This window comes from Balaenoptera acutorostrata, chromosome 20 (genome assembly GCF_949987535.1).
Source record: "Balaenoptera acutorostrata chromosome 20, mBalAcu1.1, whole genome shotgun sequence".
Taxonomy (NCBI): domain Eukaryota; kingdom Metazoa; phylum Chordata; class Mammalia; order Artiodactyla; family Balaenopteridae; genus Balaenoptera; species Balaenoptera acutorostrata.
Window position 1 is genome coordinate 58,788,261 of NC_080083.1, and position 24,556 is coordinate 58,812,816.

At 47.1% G+C, this 24,556-nt stretch overlaps 1 protein-coding gene across 7 annotated transcripts in view; it reads left to right on the plus strand.

Annotated features, from left to right (window-relative positions):
- The window catches only part of SLC39A11 (solute carrier family 39 member 11), a 426,195-nt gene that overhangs the window by 278,874 nt on the left and 122,765 nt on the right, over positions 1 to 24,556 (plus strand). For all 7 annotated transcript variants that reach the window (XM_057535256.1, XM_057535258.1, XM_007185595.2 and 4 more), the window contains one exon: positions 5,523 to 5,693. In XM_057535256.1, coding sequence (XP_057391239.1) covers positions 5,523 to 5,693 — 171 coding nt within the window. The remainder of the gene's footprint in view (positions 1 to 5,522; positions 5,694 to 24,556) is intronic.

Below are 24,556 nucleotides of genomic sequence, written 5' to 3' on the forward strand. Positions count from 1 at the left end.
GCTTTCCCTACGTGCCAAGGTTGCTGCAACCCATGTTGAGTAGTTGCTTCACGTTCAGTGTTTCAAATTCAGCCTTCATTATATAAAGGAAGTTGTGCCAATCCCGCAGATGACGGAAGAAACAGAACCAAATTTCTCAGCAAACATTGCCGCACTCATGTTGGTAATTGAATTTCGTCTCCCCAAGTTATTCTGATTCTCTGGGAAACAAGAAGGAAGGGGAAAGAAATATAAGTGAATGGATCCCCCTCTTTCCCTGCTTTTGATCAGCCTTTGGATTTTGTGTGTGCACAGTGCATAGTGAATATATATCACTCTTCGTTTTATGTTTTATAGCAGGGGTTTAGAAAGAAGGAGTTTTCCCAGGGATTTGAAGCTTTCTGTGTTTAGCAGATGAGGCTTTGCCTATTTGTGCTAATTCGACCAGATCATCTCCAGTGATATCTTGGGGACATTTTTAAAGCTCTTGTGGCTGGTGATCTGTTAATTAGTGTTGCCGTTATTCACTGGAGGCCTGAGCTTGCATCACTGGGCCTATTAGATTTGGCCGGTTACATCATCACAGGGACAGCAAACATCCTGTGTTCCTGCTGAGACTGGCCCCCGGGTTATGAAACGAAGGTTACCGTGGCATTTATCTAGCAAGATGCACTCAGTCTGATGACCTTGAGTCCATAAGGATTCAAACATTATTTTTAAATCGTCTGTGTATTGTTTTGCTGGAGGGAGGAGTGTAAGCTCCACCGTACTTTCAAAAGCATCGCTGATCCCAAATGGTTTAGAGCCTACGATCTAAAGACATCAAGGCCTTTCACGTCAAGGGGAGGAGGCTTATCCCCTCCCCGCCCCTTCCCCGGCTTGTGCCCACCAGACCTGGCTCATTTTTTGCTGTGCAATATAGCATGTTGGTATAAGAATCATGTCCCTTGTTTGAGGGAGAAGAAAGCAGGGAACAAAAGGTGTCCGATAAGGTCACCCGGTGATTCAGCGGGAAGAGTGAGCTTTGGATCGGTCTGTCTGTTCTCCTGTGCTTCTCATTCTCGAACTTAGCGATGGGGTGCCTCTCCCGGAAGGATGAAGTGGGGGATGGTAGGCCGAGCCCCAGCATTGGGCCCCTGCTTTGTGTGGATTCACAGACGCTTGAGTTTAAATTTTTTTTTAAATGTTTTTTGATGATGGGCAACCTTAAAGTCTTTCCTTTCCACCTTCCCGAAAGGATTGTAACCCTGTGTCCCGTGCTTGGTGTTAATAAATATGTCCTACTTAACAGCTGCTTTACACTTAAAAACAGTAGTTCTGATGGGTTAAGAAACAGCTTTGCCTGAAATGTTTTCAGGTTTGTCTGCGAGCAGGAGTGATTGATTACAGATACGAGGTTCCCACTGAGCCTTTTCTGCCTTTTCTGGTGTCGTGTAGTGCAAGCTCACTGGACTCTCTCTGAACTAAACATCTGGGGTTTCAGGCTCCTAAATGTCACTGCAGTGACTCACTCGTGACCCTTTTTGGCGAGCAAAGGGGCAGGTCACCACTCCACGCCCCACCCCTGGTCAACCATGGGGCCCTGGTGAAGAAGTGGCTTCTGGAGGCAGAGGACCCAGCTTGACTCCTGAATCCATCTTGGACTGGCTGTGTGACTTGGGACCAGTTCCTCCACCTCTCTGTTCCTCAAGTTCCTTGTTTGTTAAAGGGGGTGGTCTCCACTGCATGGGGCTTTTGTAAGGATCGAGGGTCAATTGAGAATAAGTTCTTGGCATCACCTCTTCCCGGATGTCGCTGCTGACGTTCTTCATTTCTGAACCCGACATCGGGTGTTCCTTCCCCAAAATGTCCTTCCTCTTTGCCAAATCCTACTTGAAAATTGCCCAGACCTTTCCCCTCCCAGGAAATCTCACGGGTGCTTACTCTGGCAACACCCCTAACCCCACGCCAGGCCTCCTTTAAGTGGTCCCTTTGTCCACAGCGCTGGCATTTTACTAGATGGTGTGCAATGGTTTAAGCAGCCTTTCTGGGAGAGACAAGAGGATTCATTGCTGGGGATGCATCCGGCCTCTCTGTAATGATTTATTTGGGCTATTTTTCCTCGTTGCAGACTCATTAGTGACTGTTACCAAACGGTGACTTATTTAACTTTCTCAAGTGCATCAGACGTTCACACCCTCCCATTTCCCACTAGGAAAGGCAGTGACATCAGTTTTCACACCTCGGGACCCCAAGGCGAGGCGTGCATCCTCGGCCCGGTTAATAACTCTTTATGCCTCTCGATGTTCCTATTAAATGCGTGTTTGGTGCTGGAATTTGCTAACGGGGCGCCCATCTCCGTTGTTCTCTGTGCATTATTTGCAGGAAATTCAGAGTCGCATCCTTTTGTGACACTGACAGAAATCAGTCTAGCCTCCCATGCTTGTTAGAGAGTGTGAATTTCTGTCCCTTAGATTTACAGGAATGTATTCACGTCTTCCCTGTCTGTCCTCTCTTAAATTATAAAATCCCAAAGGGAGGAGATGGGTCTTTTTTGTCCCTATCAACGCCCACTGGAGAGCATCCAGATCAGGGCCGTGTGTGCAGAGGAGGTCCAGGGAATCCGTGGTGTCCACTGACTGGTCCAGGAGACAGCTGAGCTCCCTCCATCACCACTCGGCTTCCTTCCTACACGGCACTTGGGCCTGTTTGCTTGTGCCTTTAGTGTCTGTGGGCTTGAAATCCCACATGTTCTGTTCAGTTCCACGACCAGCCTCTGCAGCCCGAGTCATCAGGTATTGTCAACAATATAAAAACACCTGTGTGTGCACAGAAACACACACCTATGCATACACGCACAAAGACGGTCTGATATCTGAGGCAAGAAAGATGGTACCCAGCGGTAATCACATGCGTGTACACACACACGCACACACACAGTGTAGATACCACATGGTGAATATTTAGCTTCAGCTCGTGCAAATATTGTCTAGGAGGAGTTTTTGCTATCCCCTGAGACAGCTGCATCCTCCAGAGGCCAGCGTTGTGAGTTGTGCCTACTGACCATTGGAGTGCTGGTGACCCTGGCATTTCAGAGGATCGATAAAAGGCGCCTTCTCCCCAGTGGGTCTGAGATCCAGCTGTTTCTAAGAGAGAACCAACTGGGGAGGAGTGAGTCTTCCTGCTCTTCGGCTCTTTCTTACTGTTCAGGCTGCACTGGCTTGATTTGAATCAACCAACACATAATGATTTTTCAAAAGAAGTGGTTTTTTTCTTTTCATGTTTTTGGCATACGAAACCGTATTCCACTGAGATAGGTTCATCCGGAAAGGGAATCAAAGATCTGATCCAGTTTATAGAGTGAGACCCTGGTCTTGAAGCACCTGACGGGGTGAGATAACTGCCCTTTTCTTGCTTTACTTCCAGGAGTAAGGAGAGGCCGTACCAAACGCCCGGGCTCAGGCGTAAAGGAATCCTCAAAGTTTCTTAATTTGACTTTGGGAAAAAATTTCTGCAATTTTCAGCTTAGAGATGAGAATGATTTTGCTTGTGAAAAATTTGTCCCTAGAGAAGGGAAGTAGTTAGCACGGAGAGCTCCCCCCTGCCCTTCAAGTCGGCTGGACCCCGTCTGAGCAGAGCACCAGTCAAGCTTCTGCTGTTTCTTCCCCCAACCTGGGGAGCCATAAAATGTATCTTTCAAACCAGGACACTTTGGGGAGTGAAAGGGGCCACTAATAATCCCCCTGGGATAGCAGAGCCAACACTGGGCCGTCGGGTTGCCCTGTCCTGTGGTGGATGTCCCAAAGACGGGCTCTGGTGACCTGTCTGTGACATCTGGGTCAGGCTCTGCAGGTTCAGATGATGGAGGGACGCTTGTCTCCATCTGTGTCCCCAGGTGTTTCCCTTCCTCTTCCAGGAAGCCTGTCTGACAGATCCTTCCCTTGCTGTGAACCGCAGCCTGGGTTCCCTGCCTCAGTCTCGGTTTGCCTCCATTAGGGATTAGCAAATAACCCAGGAGACCGTGGGTGTTTGGCATAATCTGGCCCTAAGAAATGACACTTTTCAAATATATACCCAAAGGGGAACTTTATTTTATTTTTAATTGAAGTATAGTTGATTTACAATTTTGTGTTAGTTTCAGATGTACAGCAAAGTGATTCAGTTATACATACATGTATATCCTTTTTTCCAGATTCTTTTCCATTATAGTTTATTACAAGACATTGAATATAGTTCCCTGTGCTATACAGTAAATGCTTGTTGTTTATCTATTTTGTATCTGGCAGTGTGCATCAATCCCATACTCCCAATTTATCCCTCACCCCCTTCCCCCCAAAGGGGGATTTTTGCAAGGAAGGTTAGCTCATGAAACCCAAGGGCTGGGTACCTTAGTCGGCCCATGAGGGTCAGAATGTCCCATGGCACCCAGGCTGCCATTTGTCTGTCTGTCTGTCTGTCTCTGGCTGCGTGGCTTCCCATCTCTGCTTGTCTCTGTACATCTGTTACCTTCTGTCTCTCTGTCCGGCTGCCCCCTCCTCCCATTCGTGCACGTACGTCGTGGCTGCCCTTACATCACGTGACCTTTCGGATGCAGAGCCCACGCTGGGGGTCACGTGGTCCTTCCCCATTCCCGTCCCCCATCCCTGGGGGGAGAATCTGATTGGCTGAGCCTGGCATCCGAGTTGGTTCCCCCTGAGTCAGTGTGACCTGTAGAGCAGGGTCACCTCCTGCAGGAGGGAGGGGACGTGTGACCGCAGCCACAGTCCACACATAAGCACTGTGTATGGTCTGAGCACTTTGCTGCAGCCTCTCATTTAATTCTCACAAAACCCTTGTGGCATAGGTCCTGTTCTTACCCCATTTTATAAGTCAGGAAACTAAGGCACAGAGAGGTTAGAGAGCTTGTTTCGCACCACACGGCTGATGAGTGGCTGAGTCAGGACGTGAGCCAGGCAGCCTAGTTCCAGAATCTGTGTTCAGTGCTGCTTCTCTTAAACAGGCAGTGTTAGGGTGCCCCATTTTCATCTTTTTGCCCTTTTTCTTTTTTTTTTTCATTGATAAGTCCTGTACTCAGAGGTAACCATGGCTTACTATTTGACATTTATAGTTTCAATCTGTTTTCGCTACATACACATAAATTTAAACAAAATTGTGCTATCACATCGTTCTATATTATAATTAATTGTTCCATTTAACAATATATTATTCAAATTTTTCCCATTTTTTTCTAACGTCTTTCTTGGAGTGTAATTGCTTTACAGTGGTGTGTTAGTTTCTGCTGTATAACAAAGTGAATCAGCTCTACATAAACATGTATCTTTTTACCCTTTTTGGTACCCGTACGTTGGGCACTGAATGTCTGTTCAAGGACTGATTGATGAATGAATGAGTAAGTGAATGAACGAAGGCGGGGAGGGCCAGGCAGAAGCACACACGGTCCCTTAGGAAGTTAGGAAATAGACCGTTTCCCGGCCCTGAAAGCTTCCTCCGGCTGATGCTTGTCCGAGTACTGACGTGCCCGTTTTCAAACTACTCTCTCTTTCCATCCCTCTCTCTTTGCTCAGACAAGAGTGAGAATGGCGAGGCGTATCAGAGGAAGAAGGCAGTGACCACCGGCCTTCCAGAGGGCCCAGCTGCCCCCGTGCCGTCTCAGGGGAACCCGGCGCTGCCCGGCGGCAGCGGCTGGAGAAGGATCGTGCTGCTCATCTTGGCCATCACCATACACAACATCCCAGGTGAGGTCCTGCCCCGAGCGGTCCAGCCTCGGGTCTGAGGGGGACGTGACTCTGTCGGCTCAGCTGCCTGGCTGGAAAGGGGGCTTGGGCAATCGTGATGCTGGTCCTTTCTCAACGGGGCATGGGGGAGGGAGTGCAAATCTTTCTTGAGTTTATTTTTTGGGTTTCCGGCTCTAGATGGATCACTGCGTGTTAAAACTTCTGGCCCCAGTTACTGCAGACAGTATCACTCCAGTTTCCACCTATGAGTTCCTTTCTTCACATATTTGATACCAAGTCATTTGGGCATAAATTCATAGCTGTTGCCCGATTGCTGTGACTTGCACCTCCCGTAAACACGGAATGTCTCTGGTTCTTATTTATTTATTTACTTATTTATTTATTTATTTATTTATTTATTTATGGCTGTGTTGGGTCTTCGTTTCTGTGTGAGGGCTTTCTCTAATTGCGGTGAGCCGGGGCCACTCTTCATCGCGGTGCGCGGGCCTCTCACTGTCGCGGCCTCTCTTGTTGCGGAGCACAGGCTCCAGACGCACAGGCTCAGTAGTTGTGGCTCACGGGCCTAGTTGCTCCGCGGCACGTGGTATCTTCCCAGACCAGGGCTCGAACCCGTGTCCCCTGCATTGGCAGGCAGACTCTCAACCACTGCGCCACCAGGGGAGCCCCCCTCTGGTTCTTCTTAATCCTTTTTAAAAGTATTGAATTCAGTACAGTTGTACACTGATGTTTGCCTTACCTGCTTTCTTTACGGGGACATCTTTCTGAGATGTCCTTACTGTTACCGAGTCACCACGTGACAGGTCAGTAAATCGAGAGATGAGTCGTTGGGGTGAGGAATAGCGACTTAATTCAGAAAGCCAGCAGACCGAGAGGATGGTGGACTCACGTCCCAAAGAACCGTCTTGCCTGAGTTAGAATGCAGCCTTCTTTTATACTAAAAGGGGAGGGGATAAAGTCAGACATTTCCTGGTTCCGGTCAGACTCCGGAGGGAGTGTGTTAATTTCTTCCTCCCTGCAGTCATTCACAGGTGGGCCTGGTCGCGATGTCTCCTCTGAGCTGAACAAAGGTATTTTCATGCCCATTACCTGGGAGGCAGGGTTCCCAGAGATGGGCCATTAGGTATGATTTAAGCTTGCAGACCACATCCCTTTAGTGACGAACTTGTAACAGAACACAGAGGTTCTTCCCTGTTACATTACCAATCTTTTCCTTTTTAACATTTTGGAGTAATTTGTTTTGTGTCTTTGGATTTATTTTAATTGAAGAGAAAACTTACCGGTGTTCTATTTCAAAAATAATATGTTTTATATAGAGTAACTAGACAAGACAGATAAGCATAAAAAAGATTAAAGATATTATTAAAAAAACAAATTGAGAGACCCTGAGGATCTCCTTGGGTTACATTGCGGAATTCCAGCTCTACTACTTAACTAACTAGTTTATCTTGACAAATGACGTGAGCTCTCTGAACCTTGGTGTTCTCATCTATGAAGTGGGGATAATGCTACTACTGAGATAACTGGGATATTATTTACAAAATGAACTCTACCAATTTTGATAATTAAATAAGATTATATATATATATACAGTCTATACAGTACCTGGGCCATTTGAGCATTTGAAAAGTGGAAGCTGTTATTAGCATTGATAATACTCCTGACTCCTTCAGTCTTGTGTTCTTAAACATTCTGATCCATCTTTCGTAGTTTTGGAACTCAAGTTTGAGTGATAATCTTGCTCAGGGAGCAGCCCCAGGTGATATATTATCTGAATCCTTGCAGAGTTCATAATGTCAACCTGTTACCCCAGTACAGGAGCAAAGACTTGACTGGGCATAGCTTTTGTTAGAGGCACCTATTTCTCCTTATAGCTCTTATAGATGTTGCTCTGTTATCTTCTGGCTTCAATACTGTGGAAGCGAAGGCCATGGCCAAACCGAGTTTTTTCCCCTGTGTGTACCTTGATAGTCTTTTGCTTGTGCAATGAAGACTTTTTTTGGTCATCTTTAAGGAATGAAAATATCAATATGTTGTCTGTTGCAGTATATATATGAAATCTGTCAGAACATCATGTCTAATCACTCAGCTCAGATCTTCCTCTAGATGAGAAGCATTTTCCTCTCTTATTTCTATCATGATCTTAAGAATTTCTATTATAGGATCGTATAGGCCAATTTGCTGCCAGGTTTTTTCAGCATCTGTTTCCCTCTCATTTCTCTCTTGGCTTTTTCCCTTTCAGTTCTGAGTCAACTATTTTGGTTGTTTTCCGAGAGCTTGCTATTCAGTACATCTTGAGATGATGTCTTACGTGGGACCCCAGCACACAAATCTGACCAAAGTGGATTTGCCTGGGTGGAAGGATCTGGTCATACTCACCCCCAGTATGTTAAAGAGCTCATCAAGAGACCAGGGTCTCTGCAGAGGGCAGCTCCAAAACCTCCACGGTCACTTTCAACCTGTTAAATGCTAATCATTCGAGAAGAGAAGTTACTTAGGCCGTCTTTTCAGTCATAATAGTTAGTGGCTGTCTTTCTACCATTTAAGACTCCTTCTTTAACCAGCTGAAAAAGAATAAAGGTCTAAATATAAATAGATGTGTTTCTGAAGACCCCCTGGGGCTCATTCCCAGAGTCTCAAGCTCCTAACTTCAATCTAAAGGGAAGCTCACTCGCCCACCGTTGCCTTCTGGCAGCTTCGTGCCTTTTGATGGGAACCATTTCGAGAGCTTGTCTGTCGCCAGCTTATCTTTGAAAAGGTCTCTTCTTTAACACTAGCCTTCATGGTTTATTAAAAATTTAACTAGACCTTTGATGTTCCCTGAGACTCTGGGTTTAAAGGTAGATTTTCACAGCAACTAAATGGATAATTGATTTTTTTGAAGTTTTTTTTGTCTTGGCTGGTTCAGTTTTATATGTCCTAGGGATGACATTTTGTTTAAAAAAAATTTTTTTTAATGTAGGAGTTAAAAGGAAATCTTATTAGCGCGTGTGCTGTCTCCCAGAGGTTTCTGGAGTGCGGGGACCCACACGCGGACGTGAGCGCACACCCAGGGCACTTGGGTTCTTATTTTAGACACGTGTGCAAGGATAAATGAGTCCTGAAACTTCTGTAGCTCACAGCCCCCCCAGGAATCTGCTAAGAGCTCTGGACCCTCTCGTAAGACAAGATTGCACACAAACCAGTTACCAGGCAGTTTTGGGTATTCCCACATCTCACGAAGTCCACCCATGGCTCCAGAGCAGGAAGGAACCCCTGCTTTAGAGAAACAAACTGTCCAGCCGTGCAAGCACTTGAAATGTTTCAGGAGGAAAGGGTGATGCCCGATGGAGGCCGGCAGACGGGAGCCCCGCTCACCCCCGCGAGGGGTGGGTGCAAAGGCTCCCGAGGATGGGGGTGCTTCCCCCTTCACCCCACGTTCCTTCTGTGGCTCAGCCGGGGGAGCTGAGTCCTTTGGAAAATGGTCTTCCAAGGAAACGGCATGTTTTCTGTGAAAGCAACCCCACTCTGTAGCCTTGGAAGCACACTGTCCCTTAACGGGATTCTCCTTCCACGTCATACAGACTCCTGGGCTCGGAGCCTTCCAGGGGTTTCTGGGCTTTCGGAAAACAGGCTCCCTTTCTGTGTCAGAGTGGAATTAAAAATCAACCAGCCATCGAGTTCCCACTAATCTCTCTTCATGAGTAGCTTATGGTCTGTGTATGTGAGAACTTTAAATTTAGAGCTTAAAGGGATTCTAGAACTTATTCAAGCACTGCTCCATCGGAAAATTTGGTGGGGTTGGCGGGGAGGGGGGGAGGGGAGGTGGGAGCCGTGTGTGTTAATTATCACTGTGGTTCCTTCCAGCTCTGGCACTGGATGATTCGGTGGAAAAGAAGACAAGTAGTACATTGTTAATTTCATTTATTTCACAGTGTTCATCACTCCTCCCTGGGTGACACCTCCCTGTATCCTGTGTCTGCCTCTGTCTTGATGGTCATCACTCTGAATGGCAGCTATTTGAATGTATCTGTGTCCCCCCCACATGGAGCTTCTTGCAAGAAGGCCTGTGTCATCTTGCTTTTGGAACCCACGTTACAGTTCATATCGAAGCACATTATATATTCGGGCTCCGGGGATGGCTGGTGCATTTGGGGACCTGGCCTCCTTTCTAGGACGGGAGTCAGGTGTCTCAGTTTCCTATCCGCCTTGGCCGCCAGGTGGCCTAAGGGACGCATTTAACTTGTGTGGGTCTCTGGGATACACTGGACTTCCCTTGCTGTTTGACATGATCTATAAAGGTCCACAGAAAAAGAGGCTGGGTGAATCGCACACTTTATATTTTCCTCTCATCAGAGCCAGGGGTCAAGTTTGCTTTGCTGGTTGTGACCGTGACACAGAGAGAGCTGGAGGTCACTGCCTGTGTCTCTAGAACAGCAGGACAGTTGATTTTAATTGTTTGGCTTGTCCTCCTTGACGACTCCTACTAGACCCCGTTTCATGGCTTTAAATGAGATGCTTGACGTTTTCATCAGAAGTGATTTTGTTTGAGGGAACAAAACCCCACAGATTTATACACTAATATGTTAACAGTGGTTGGTTATTCTTGGGCTTATGGAGTTACAGGATTATGGCTGATTTTTATTTCCTTCGTGTTTTGTGAGATTTATAACTCAACTTTTCTATAATGAATATTTATGATTCATGTGATCAAATAAAAATGCTTTTTGTTTTTATTATTTTATTGAATTATAGTTGATTTACAGTGCCTTTTAAAAAATTAATTAATTAATTTTATTTTTGGCTGCGTTGGGTCTTCGTTGCTGCATGTGGGCTTTCTCTAGTTGCAGCGAGTGGGGGCTACTCTTCGTTGGGGAACACGGGCTTCTCATTGCGGTGGCTTCTCTTGTTGTGGAGCATGGGCTCTAGGCGCGTGGGCTTCAGTAGTTGCGGCACACGGGCTCTAGAGCACAGGCTCAGTAGTTGTGGCGCACGGGCTTAGTCGCTCTGCAGCATGTGGGATATTCCCGGACCACGGATCGAACCTGTGTCCTCTGCACTGGCAGGTAGATTCTTAACCACTGCGCCACCAGGGAAGTCCCTACGGTGTTGTGTTGATTCCTGCTGTACAGCAAAGTGATTTAGTTATAAATATATATATATCTTGGCCGTGGTCACACTGCATCCTTTTCTGTATCTTATCTCCCCCGCCTCCTTCTTATAAAGACCCTGTGACTGCAGTTTGGACCCCACCCAGGTAATCCGGGGTCATTACCCCATCCACAGATAATCCAGGGTAATCACATCTGCAGAGTCTCCTTTACCAGGAAAAGATGACACTCCCAGGTTCCAGGGATTGTTGGTGGCCTGAGCCCGGGCACTTGCTTCATTCTGCTGTGGTCTCCACATGCTGCGGCTTTGACAGGACAGCACTGAGCATGTGCAGAAAGGAGCCAGCAGCTCAAAAGAAGAACTTACTGAGTCTTCATTTTCCTGGGGCAAAGAGTGACTAGAAAATTCTACTAATAGCCATGGACCTTTCCAGGGAAAACCCTGATGCAGCAGCCTCCGCTTCACATTGCTCCGCTCCCAGAAACTGGAGGGGCATTTTGTGAGCCAGACACCCAGGCTCAGTCAGTGAGTAAGCTGAGCCCCACTCCAAACCGCAAATCATTGGCAGGAATACAATGCCCTGATGACACCGGAGGCCACCACTTCCTGGGGCCTTTCGAAGCTCCAGACGTCAAGTGCTCCACGTATATGATTTAGGTATTTGCACCCCTGGTTTACATTTTAGCAACTGAGACCCAGAGAGGTCAAAGACTGAGCTCACGGTCACACAGCAGGTCCTGGTAGACCGTGATTCACGCTCATCTCTATATGCCGCCTCCAGGCTGCCTGTTGCCATAGGGAGCTCCGTTGCGTTTCTTCCGGTGGATCACAGAGCTTTTCAGCCATGATTCCAGAAAAGTTCAGCAAGTGCGTCTCACTTTTTGGAGCTTGCCACGTCAGATGTTAGCATCCATGATGGTCACTCCTGATGCCGCAGGCTCATTTCAGCAAGGAGATCTGGGCGGAGGAAGCCTGGAGCGGAGGCCGCACCCCCGCCAGGGCACCTGCCGCTGTGGGCTCCCTGCAGATATGTGTGCGGGGTGAACACCATGCAACCCCCGACACACCCACCACCACCACCATCAAGCGAGGACGGTCGGGACTCCCGGGCAGACGGTCACCGCTTCAACCACGTCAAGGAAGGAGACGTGGAGGGAGGGGCCGAGCACAGGATTTAGAGTCAGAAAGGCCAGGGCTTGGACCCTGCAGCCACCAACTCTACTAGCTGGGTGTCCCTACGTAAGATTATGGGAGTCTCAGTTTTCCCAGCTGTAAAAACGGAGATAACATCTATCTTGCTATTCAATATTCAGGGAAATGACAGCATGGCAACAAGCAAGGCCACTCCCCGTGTTGCCTGCCATGAAGTACAGATCACGATGCCCGGGACACAGTAGGGCCCGAACGATGTTAATCTCCCTCCACCTCCTCCTGGCCCCCACGCCCCTCCTCCCACCTACTTTTGGCTTCCCTTTGCTCCCCAAAGATCGTTCGGTTCTGGTCTCGGTGGTCTCGAGTGGGACCATCTCAGATCACTTTGCTTTTCACCTCCAAGAGGTTACATGTGAAGATGCTTTTGCTCCAGGAGTTTGGAAACACTGTAATGTTCTCCTGTAATTATCTGATTCTCAGTGGGGAGCCTGACATTATAATTAGCGCAGGCTCCTGTGTGGGGTGACATTCTGCTTGGCATGTTGTGTTCCTGAGCATGTGCTGTAGCAGAAACTCATAGCACGCTCCCAAATCAGGCTGCTGGGTTTGAGTGTGAGAACTAGCATCACGAACACCCAGAGAGTGAAATCGCAGCTCTCGGATCCCTGCGTGATCCCTGGAAAGCTACTGGGCAGCTTTTAGATTCACCATCAACTCCGGCCTCAAGGCCAGCCTTGACACACAGATGCCTGTGCCCTGCTCTCTGGCCGTCAGATCAAGAAGCCTACATTCTAAGGCTGCACAAGGATGAGGGTTTGAAATTGAGACCCATGTCCACATCTCCTAGGTTGTGTCCTCCTTCTACCTATTATGTAAATTGAAGAAAAAAGTTAAAGCAAGAGAATTTGAACCTATTTTTGTATCAGGACTCAAAGCTTCCAGTCACCTCCAATTGTCTTTCTACTATGGGCAGGCAGATCTTGGCTGGAACGTGGTTTGCGTGAAGCCCTTTTGGAGGTGCACTGCCCAAAATGCCAGCTACTAGCCATGTGGGCAGGCACAGGCTTTAGAATCAGAAAGGCCCGGGCTTGAATCCTGAAGCCACCAAATGTTCTCCTCTTTATTGATCAGAATTAAAGAAAATGCAGAATCCAGACCCTCAGTTGTACTTTGCCACATGTCAAGTGCTGGAGAGCCATATGCAGCTATGGCTGCCATATTGGACAGCAGACAGGGAACAATTCCATGATCACAGAAGGTTCTATTGGATGGCACTGCTGTTGGATGGACCACATAGAAATGTAACTTCACCAGTTATTCAGAGCCTACCCAAGCTTGCCTTGGGACGAGTTTTATTTAGGGAAGACATTTTGTTTCCTGAGATGGTTTTTCTCAGTCATGGGGTGTGTCAAAAATACGTTATGAATAAAATACTTAGAGATCAAAATTTGCAAGTTATTATTATTTTTTTTAATAAATTAAGGGTGGTACAGGGTCATCCCTGTGGTGTCATCATTCTTGTTCCCTTTGGTTCTGATCTGGTTTTGTGGGGGCGGCACAGGGTGAGGGCGGCTTGTGCAGGGGGAATCGTGCTGCAGGCTTGTGTCACGTCCAGTGTCGGGGGCGACGGAGAGCTGCTCCCAGGTCAGCTAGTCACCCTCTCCTCTGGGCATGATGTGTTGTCTGCAAAGAGACACACACCCACCCCCCCCCCCCCCCGAGCAAGGCGACAGCATTGGTCTGTCAGCTTAGCCCCTCACAGAAAAGCTGCTCCTGACTCACCCTGGAGTTTGAAGAAAGGACGTTAACTGTCACGTGAAAATCATCGTGGCATTTGTTGTCACATTTTTGCTGGGGGCACTGCCCAGTTCATCACCCAATTCTCTTAAATATTTATTTCAGAATGCACCGCCTGGAAAAGCTTTGTCTCCCTTGTTGAAACGATACTTGTAATTTAGTGTGTATACCTTTTTTTTCACCCTCTGCTGCCAAGAAGCCCAGAGGCCCATTTGCGGCTGAGATAAGAATGGAATGTATTCTTCGGGTCTGATTCTCTGAATTCTTCTCTCATTTTGCAACCTATTGTTGTTCTGCACTTTTAACCCATTTCAGAAGGAGGGAGGTTATTAATTGGCACAAGTGATTTTATTCCATTGTCACTAGTCTTCTGTGTTCTTGTTCCTGGTCACAGGTTATATATCTAAGCCAGATACGTGGCCTGAAAAATGCTTTTCTCTGGTTATAATGGGCACCAGATGAGAGGTGATGAAGTCATGTTTATAGTGTTCGGATAATCAATCAGTCGACAGTACTTCCTGGATACTTTCTATATATGGAGCTTTGGGATCACCCTTGTCCAATAGAAAAATAATGCGAGCTACGCATGTCATTTTCAACTTTCGAGTAGCCGTGTTAAAAAAAATATTTAAAAAATCAGGTGAAATTGGTTTTTAAAATATATTTTATTTACCCTAAAATAGCCAAAATATTATCATTTCAACATAGAATCATTATTTTAAAAATCGAGATTATTTTACATTCTTTTTTTTTCATACTAAAGTCTTTGAAATCCAGTGTGTATTTTACACTTCTGGCATATTGTATTCTGGATGATTCAAGTGAAATTTTCAGTGATTCAAGTAAAATGTCGCCCTGCCGAAAAAAAAAATTGTGTGTCATGCAAAAAGATTTTATACTTCTTCCGTTTTCAAATTTAAACTAATTAAAATTAAATTATTTATTTTCTCCATCATACTAGCCAAATTCCAAGTGTCTTGTAGCCACACAGGGCTAGTAGCTGCTACGTTGGTTTTGTTTTTTTTTTAATATTTATTTATTTATTTTGGCTGTGCCGGGTCTTAGTTGTGGCATGTGGGATCTATAGGACTTCTTAGTTGAGGCACGCGAACTCTTAGTTGCGGCATGCATGTGGGATCTAGTTCCCTGGCCAGGGATCGAACCCAGGCCCCCTGCACTGGGAGTGTGGAGTCATACCCACTGGACCACCAGGGAAGTCCCACAGTAGCTGCCACTTTGGATGGCACAGACGTAGGTGCTCCCAGAGGTACAAAAAAGAATGCGAGACAGTCCTTACTTTGAAAGAGTTTGCAATCCAACAGGAGAAAGTTTATACACACATATTATAATACAGTGCAGGATGAATCGATTCTCACAGGAAGTCAGCAGAATCAAGACAAGCTCTCACTGCAAAGGTGTGATCTTTCTTTTGGTTCAGTGAACATCGAAGACTTTGAAGATGGTGCATAAAAAATCATATTTACTGTTTAAAGAGTTGTGATTGAGCCCAGACGTTGTAGGACCAATTGCCAGTGTTTCCATCCACAGTAGAGGGGATGAGAAGAGGCCCCGCACACAGGCGGGCAGGCAGGAAGGGTCGAAGCCACTGGCTGGCTGGACATCAGGCTGTTCTCTTTCTTCCAATAGTTAACGAGGTAACTAGGAGGTAATACACAGCCACAGCGCCGACCCGCCTCCGTGGGTGCGGGGCAGATCACCTCACTGTCAGGAGTCATCTTTTCTGCCAGAATTTTATCACTTCTGCTCTGTTCGGTTGGGCGGCCCCATCCGAGCCCAAGGCTGCAGTGAGAAATACCTTCAGACCCTTTCCTGCCCCTGGAAAAACCACCCAGGACAGCACCCCCGTGCTGTCTGCTGCCATCCTCAGTAATTGAAGGTATGATTGTGTTGCTAACTAAAAATTCCAGAGTCCCCGCTGGCTTTGCGATGATCTTTGACAAGAGCTGGATTTGTCCTTGCTTCACTGTAGAGAGAATGGTGGCGTTTCTAAAGTTTTGGTTTATAAAAATACCCAGCACCTTCGCGCTAGCCTGAGAACCCACCAAGGAGCCGTGCCGTCTTCTGACAAGCCTGCCTGTCCCCTGTTGAGTGACCTCATTAGTTCAGAAGCTGTAGCAGGTAACAGGTTTAATCAGTCGCCGACATCCGAGGTGCAGCTTAATCAATTGATAACATTTGAGGTGCGAACTTTCTAATGGTCTCAGCTCATTCGTATTCATATATGCTAATTTTAGTGCACATTAATTATGTATTTAATAAGTCCCTGTTTATTCTATTTTGTCTGTACTCCCTTGATAGCTGTTATGATGTGGCGTTGAAAATAATTAAAATGTTACTGTGTTCTGCAAATACCAATTAACCAAGGATGAATCCTGAAATCAACATTCCATTTTCTTTTCCTTTCTCTGATTAAGTACAGCGAGTGAAATGACACCTAAATGTACTTTGTGGTCCATCCCTGCTCTCGTTGGTTTGTCTCCCTTTTCAGGGAGCTAATTGCCATTCGAGCTCCCCGCTTAGCACAGATGTGACTTCACTTAACGACGTCCGTTGCTTTGGGCTCACATCTTCTTGGTGACGTGGAGACCCCTTCAGAGGTGATGCACTCAGCCTGGGGATTTGGGCGCAGAGAGGAAACGATGCACGGCTCCTGACAGCGAGCCTAAAGGTTGCCAGTTCAGTCTGTGTGCAGCTCCTTGGGGGCTTTCCATGAACCCGAGCTCCCTCCAACACCTAGATTTTCAAGCCATTTCAAACCACCCATCTTCAGAGGCCCCATTCTTTAGAGACTAGACAACCCCATGGTCTGTGTTTTTTGGGTATTACCTGCCCGAAGGGGCGGCACCACATCCTCATTCAAGGTCTCGCCCTAATCAGCGGTGACTCTGCCCGCCCTTGCCCTGGTTGGTAGCTATTGGGAGTATATGTTTGATCCCATTTCCTGTTGCCCCGGACCTTGTGCCAAAGCTTGCCATGCCCCCCGTGTCCTACAAATCACTCAGCACAGTCAGTCCCCCAGCCCCTAATCTCCTCCTCCCACTACTTGGTATTTTTCTGAACCCTGGAAGTGTCCCTAATCAGCTGATCTTTGCAGCCCCTGCTCGAGGCTTCAGCTCCACCCTCGGCAAAGCAGCTATTGGAAATGGAACTCGGATGAGGGCTTGACGGTGAAATCGGGCTTTTCTACTTAATAATTCCACTCAAGGGAGAACGAACAAGGACAGGAATCTCAAACAGATCTGTCATGTTAATGGGCTCCCGAAAAACATTAATCAGCAAATAACTCACAGCTCCTGGGGACAAGAAAACTTGGAAATTGCATTTGCATTATAGCAGTTTAGATGAGCCAAACCGCGGATAAGTAAGAGTTAGGAATCAGAGTCTCTAGTTTTTATCTCATTTTGAAAATAACTGTGTGATCGTTACATTTGACAACTTTCAACTTCCAAGTTGAAGGAAGGAAGGTGAATAATTCTTGCCCCAACCCCTACTTCACGGGTGATTTAAGAACGAACTATGTTCGTGGAAATGAGCCTGCCTGAGACATAAAGGTACCAGGTAAGCAGCAGTGATCCTGATTATTGGACACGGCAGTCGAAAGCGCCGTTTACCGGCACCCTTGCCTTCCAGATCTCATTCCCTTTCAACTTCCGAGCTTCGCACTCATCAGCTCTCTTCTCTTGCTGTCGTTAAGGTTCAGAGCTTTCATTTCCAGAGATTCTGTTCACTTGCTCCTTTCTGTATATTCTCAGAAACGCTTCCTGGCGCAGAGATGCTAGGGCAGAGGTGGGGACCTGGTGCCAGGGAAGAAATAAAAATCTCTGAATCCTGTTTTCAGGGGCAAACAAAGTCTTCTTAAATGTCAACCCAGCAACCCTTCTCTTTTAATCAGACACTTTTCTCCAGCCGAGCCATTTGTTTACGAAAAGTCACGGTGGCATCTTAGCTTTCCTTTTTGTGCCCTGTGCTCCGGGGTCAGCCTCTCCTTCACACAAGGGCCACGTAGGGCTTTTCTGTCGGCCGTGGGGCGTGTGGGGGGGAAGGCAGCTGATGAACTGAGTCATTGACCCCTGCAGAGGACAGAGGAATAAACCAGGGGAGGAGGGTGGATACGTGGAATTCCAAGCGCCAAGGACTCGGGGGGAATGCTGGGGTGTGCATGGGGTCTGGGGAGGACATTTGGGCCCATTCACCTTTCCGTGCTCCTGGGCCCCTGCCCTGTAAGGGACCAGTTGCTCTGCCCTGATTTGCTTGGTCCTCAAAGACTCCGGATGAGTGCTGGGTTTTACCTCCCGGTAATTCTGAAGAGTGCGCTGTTGCTTAGAGACAGGAGAAGGTGCCTGGAGTGAAGATAAGGTTGTCAAGGAAACCAAGCCACAAATTCCCTTGTTTTCCTTCGGGTTGCTGGACAGAAGAGTAAAGGAGTTTTGCTCTGACAACTGGAAAAAGAGAAGTAGCTTCTTCTGCTGTGTGCGTTTTTAACAAATTGATGTGTTATCCAAGACACAGCTGAGTTAGTACCCAAGTTGACAAACAGGGAGTTGAGGTTTGCATCTTTTTTTGTTATCAGTGAGCACTTTCTGATACAGACAGAATTAAGCAACGATTTTAATCCTGATTTCTTATTAGATGTGTGGACCCCAGGACCCACCCCCCGCTGTTACACAACTTGGCTCTTGAATTCGGAGTTTTCATTTATTGTCCCAGCTTTTCTCTTTCCGTGGGGGTGAGATGTTCTTTTTGGAGATTTCACAGCAGCAGCATGCCCTTTTCCATTCTCCATCTTTGAATTATTTGCATGTTTCAGATGGTGGTAATCGATAAACCTAGATATCTTCCTCTGAACTCTGGCGCTCGTAATAAAGAAAAAAAAAAATCCTCACAGCCATCCTCAAGGGATTCTTTGTCGAAGCCACAAAAGTTCACATCTGCTCTATGCTATTGTGTCAGCAGGCTGAAGAATTGAAGGGGACCACATCCAGGAGTGGTACCTAAATGCTCCCTTCCCCCCTGGCGCGCTTAAGGCACAGATAAAGCTTCTTCATGTCTCAGAGGTAACAATTTTAGCTGAGAGGGCCCCCAGGGCCGTGTGTTCCTCTCCTTCTGTATTAGTCTCCTAGGGCTGCTTAACAAAGTACCAGAAGCTGAGGGGCTTAAAGAACAGAAATTTATTGCCTCACAGCTCCGGAGGATGGAGGTTCAACATCAAGGTGTCGGCAGGGTGGTTCCTCTGAGGCTGCAAGGGGAGGGTCTGTTCCAGGCTCTCTCCTTGGCTTGTAGATGGCCGTCGTCTCCCTGTGTCTCGTCACGTTCGTCTTCCCGCTATAAGTGTCTGTTTTATAAGGACACCAGTCATGTTGGAGTCGGGGCCCACCCTATTCCAGTGTGCCCTCATCTTAGCTAATGTATCTACAACAACCCTATTTCCAAATAAGGTCACGTTCTGAGGTCCTGGGGGTTAGGACTTCAGCATATGGGTTTTGGGGGGCACAGTTGAGTCCATAACACCCTCCGTTCACAAAGACAAGACAAAGGATGTTTACCCTGCCCCTTAAAAAACCTGTAATACGAATATAAGCCAAATATAATTAATCAACTCAGATGAGTATATTGATGGCATGCCAATTAATCTGTAGCTGACACAAAGCTGGGAGGGACAGGTAATTTGTGGGATGATTAAGTCATTAAATCAGAAGATCTCAACACGCTGGAATTCCGATGGGCTCTAACGAGGTGAAAATGAGTAGAAACAGGGACCCAAGTAGAGTCCTGAAATTAGATCCCCCAAACACGTGATAAAAGCATATTCAGGAGCAAGAAAAAGAATTTGGGTTTTAATTCAATAAGAGACATAATCGTTCATTCAGTCATTTACTGGTCTCAGTATTCATTGCTCACCTCCTCTCTGCGAGGCATTGAGGAAGCCCCGGGAAGCTAAGTCAACCCCACGAAGCGGTTCCCCTCGGGGCTCCTGGTCCATCTGCGCCCTCCTCCGAGTACCCAAGGGTAGAAGACAGCTCCACACCCGTGGGCCTGCAGATGAGAGCCTCCAGCCTGCTGGGCTAGAAACTCGAAGAGGAAGCAGTGGCTCAAATGACTGGACCTTCTAGGCTGGAGAAAACAGATGTGGGTGATAGAATCTACTTTCCATCTTAGAGGGACCACCATGGCGAAAAGACTCTGGGTTCATCCTGTGTTCCCTTCCAAACCGCAAGTAGAACCAAGGAGTGAAAGGTACAGGGGAATAGATGTTAGCACAGCTTAAGGAATAGCTTTTTCCGTTAGAACTGCCTAAAAATGAAATACCCTGGCTCATCTTGGGAGGTCATGGCGTTGTCATAGCCAGCATCCGTTGAGTGCTTACTCTGTGCCAACTTGCTCTTAACATTTTCCGGTGAAAGGCAGCCCAGGATCTGCTGTAGTCAGCCACTCCTACATCTGCTGTGACACAGCTGGCTCCCCGGAACCACTGAAGTCAGAAAGTGCTCATGATCAAGATAACTACTTCCTTCCCCAGGCCACAGAGTTTGGAAGGCATAGTTCCTTGTCAGTGGATTAGAAGTGAATTTTTCTTTTAGAAAAAGAACTCTCTTCTTCACATCTCTCTGCTTCAGCTTGGGCTGAGCCATGGTGTATGAAATCTAATCTCCGCTACCAGGAAATGATTATTTATCTGAAAGCTTCCCTAAAATCCATTAGGTGCTCTGCTGTGTTAGTTTGGGATGATAGAGTTCGTGGCAATGCTGTTGGCACTTTGGGGTTTTTTGTTTTTGTATTTCACGCGAGCCCTTCTCCGTGTGTGGCCAGCAGTGAGTGAAGGGATTAGGAGCCCTGCACCAGCTGCGACTGACAGATGCCTCTGCAGGTCTGGATCACCCTCTCCACTAGCCTGGAATGTATTCTCCAACCCCCGTTGCTTTGCTTAATATGCTAGCTTTGCGCTCGTGGATAATTTGCAAATGCTCTTCAAGCGACTGTGCCACCGCTTTCCAAATGTTTTGCTTCTAATTAAGAAAGGGAATTGAATGTACTCTTGCCTGGCTAATTTTTTTTTTTTTTCTCCCTAGCACAGGGATGGGGGTGGGAAGAAAGAGCAAAAGAAATAGCTAAGAGATGTTTTAAAAAATAACTCCCCAATGCCATCGTTGCTCAAAGCTGTGTCTGGGAGTTTATGCCTGTAAAAGGTGTAGGGATCCCTGAGTTCAAGCCCAATCTGAGGAATACGGTCGTGGAGATATACATATACTCTACAACCGGAAGACCACTGTCAGGAACTTTTCTCAGCCCACAGAAATCTTGTCAAGATGCTTTCGAGGGAGGCATGTGGGACTTTGAAGACCATGGTATGTAATCTCTCCAGTGGTCTTTCTGATTTCCCAGTTAGGATAAGGGGTTGGCTGCCTACACAGAATACCTCAAACAATGGTTTCTTCTCTCATTTAAAAGAAGTCTGGAGACAGGCAGTCCAGCATGGGTATGGCAAATACAAAACAAATCCAGAGGCATAGGCATTTTCTAGTTTTTTGCTTTGCTTGTGGCTTTAAAGTTGCCTCATAGTCCAAGATCGCCATTGGAGCTCCAGCCATCACTCCTTTCTTCCGATAGTACCAAGGAGGGCAACATGAAACTCTTGCTCTGCCTTCTGGAAAGTTCAAGTACACAGTGTTCTCTTGCTAAGAAGAGGGGGAGAACAGATATCGGAGGTCAGTATCAGCTCTGCCCTACACAGTGGTTTACCAGAGAGTCTCAGAACCAGTGATGTGCTTAAGCTACCTCTTGAAAAGGGCCCTTCATTCAAGACCACTCCCTGCAGAAGTGGCAGTGTGGTGGTGAAGAGCCCACTGGAGTTTGAATCCCGGCTTGGCCACTCACTAGTCTTCTTGGGCTAGCTGTTGAATTTCTTTCAGCCACCATTTTCTCTGTGTAAGATGGAGCTAGTTCTCTATGCCTTATGGTGTTGCCATGGCCAGTGGTCTACTTTCCAAAACTGGCAGGTCTCTGGTGTCATTCTTAATATTGTTCTCTTACCACCACCTCTTCATGGGCTTACTGCATCCCTCTGTCCTACCCTGGGCTACACCTTTCTCATGCATTTCTTCTAGAACCTTCTGAATTTGTAGGGTAAAATCATAGAATGGCTTTATTTTCACATCGCTGTCTATCTAACTCCCCTGTTGATTCTCCCTTCCTCACCCCTGGATGCTTTCACGAGCAGATACCTAAATTTTCCAGTAAGTCTTGGGTTGATGAGCCCTTTCATTGTCACGTTCAATGCTGACGAGCCAGTCCACCATAACTTCAGTGCCACCTCTCCACCAGGAACTCCTGGTCTGATTAGCCTTAGTGGCCTACAGTGGGTCAGAGGTGGGTGGTCTCTCTTTTCCTTGTGTTTTTTTTTTTAACCCCCTATTTTGCTCATCTTGCTGGTGCTGGTGCCTTGCAGTTGAAGGAAGAGAGAAGGAAGAGGTGGGGAGGCGGCTGCCAGAAGGTCTTCCCTGAAGGTCAGGGTTGCGATTCAGTGCTGGTGCCCTCAAGGTAGCATATTCTCAAGTGTGGAACCTTTATCTCATGGGGTCCTAATTTGGAGGGGTCTTCTGAGCCTCCTCAAGGGAATACCCACTGGTGGGGGCAGGGCTTCTTGTGATGACCACTTAGGAGTCCCCCTCACCCCCAGTGGTCCTCTCTGCACCAGTTCCATGAGAGTCATTGTGCCCTTGTAGGTAGACCTCTGAGGGGTGAACCTTTACAGATTGTATCAGGTCCCCTTCGCTTGGCCCCTTTGCCCTCTGGAAATGCAGGCTACTCCCAGGCAGCCCCCTCTCCTCAGGCTGCCACTGGAGTTCTCCTAGCCACCTTCTGCCCTCGGGACTCTTCCAGGAGACGGTCAGAGAGCAGTTCCCCAGGGAAGCATGCCAAGCTCTGCAGGCATTTTCCTTGGGGCGGCCCCTCCCTTGTCTTGAGTAAGGAGACGTTCTTTCATCCTTACTCTGATAATTCTCTTCAAGGGGGTCTTTGATATGGTTGTCCTCCTTGCTCCCCCACTTTGCCTGGGACCACTGGGGAGCAGCACCGTTCTGGAGGGACCGCTCCTCACTGAGACCTGCAGAGAGCATCAGGCCCCTCTGTGTAGATCGGTACCGTCCAACAGAGAGAGCGTCCTACGGTGATGGAAATAGTCAGTATCTGCCCTGGCCAATATGGTACCCACTAGCAACCATATTGGATATGCGGATAGTAATCTTATTTAGTTTTAATTCATTCAAATTTAAATAGCCACATGTGGCTACCGTATTGGACAGCACGGCTTTAGAACGAGAGGGTGATGCTGGTTGTCTTTGTCAGCAGCAGTTCTGAGACCAGGTAAGTCCCATGATATGTCTCCCTGCGCCCTTTCAAGAAAGTCATCCTCAAAGCCTTATAACCAGCCATCCCCAACGATAAATAAGTAGCACTGTCAGTGACAAGTTTTCAGTGTTGGGTCCCAAAGCCACACTAGCAGGGAGATTGACTCTAGTCTTTGTTAACGGGGTGTAGGTGTCCTTCCTTGAAGCCCCCCTCTGTGCCATTCTGCCCTGACCATAGGCATTTCACTCTTTTCAAAAGTAATGTTGGAAGTCATAGCTCTGGCAGAGCTTTGGACCACCCGCTAAAAAGAAGCTCATTGCTTCCCTGGCAGAAGAAATCCCAGAGGTACCGTACTGGGCTTTTGGCTGAGTGATCAGCTTCTGTTTTTCTCTCCAGGGAGTGCTTGGTAGATTGGATGCTGCCGAGAGTTGCAAAGGATTCTGGTGATATCCCTGCTTATAGAGGAGGACAGAACTAGTTCCAGGGTTTGATACTTGAATGCAGTTGACCTTAGTTCTGGTCCAGCATGATAAAGAGCCATGCTCTTTTACCAAGTTAATCTGAGTACAGTGACAGCAGAAAATTAAGTTTATGACTCGGAATGTGCAATAGCTCCACTTTTTCTAGTTAAAGGAAAGGGATGTCTTATTAGATTTTTAAAATCTAGTTTTGTTTTGTTTTGTTTTAGGGTACTTTATTTTTATTTTATTATTATTTTGTTAAATATTTATTTATTTATTTATTTATTTTTGCTGTGTTGGATTTCGTTTCTGTGCGAGGGCTTTCTCCAGTTGCGGCAAGCGGGGGCCATTCTTCATCGCGGTGCGCGGGCCTCTCACTATGGCGGCCTCTCCTATTGCGGAGCACAGGCTCCAGACGCGCAGGCTCAGTAGCTGTGGCTCACGGGCCCAGTTGCTCAGCGGCATATGGGATCCTCCCAGACCAGGGCTCGAACCCGTGTCCCCTGCATTGGCAGGCAGATGCTCAACCACTGCGCCACCAGGGAAGCCCTAGGGTACTTTAAAATGAATACAATTCTATTACTTCAAAAGATAATTTAAAGTCCCACGATAGACCAGAAAAGAGTTCAGTGTTAGTTAGGATTCTTTGCAAGCAACAGAGGTCAGCTCTGGCCAGCTTAGTCATACCAAGGAGTTTGTCAGAAGTATAAGGAGTAACTCAGAGAATCAAAAGGAAAACGGAATAGCCAGGCCTTGGAGAACCAAGGGTGAGACATCCCAAGATCTGCAATGGTAGATGTGAGCTAATAGACAGTCTCTTCAAAGGGCTGACACCATAATGACTCAGAAACAACTCTTTTCTGCCCCTGTATTGTTCAGCTCAAGGTTTAATTCTGGAAGAGAAAATCTGATTGGCCTAGTCTGGTGGGGTTTCTCAGAGAAAATCAGAATGCTGTCTCCACAAAGAAGAGGTAGGGATTCTGACCATACGAAAACTGA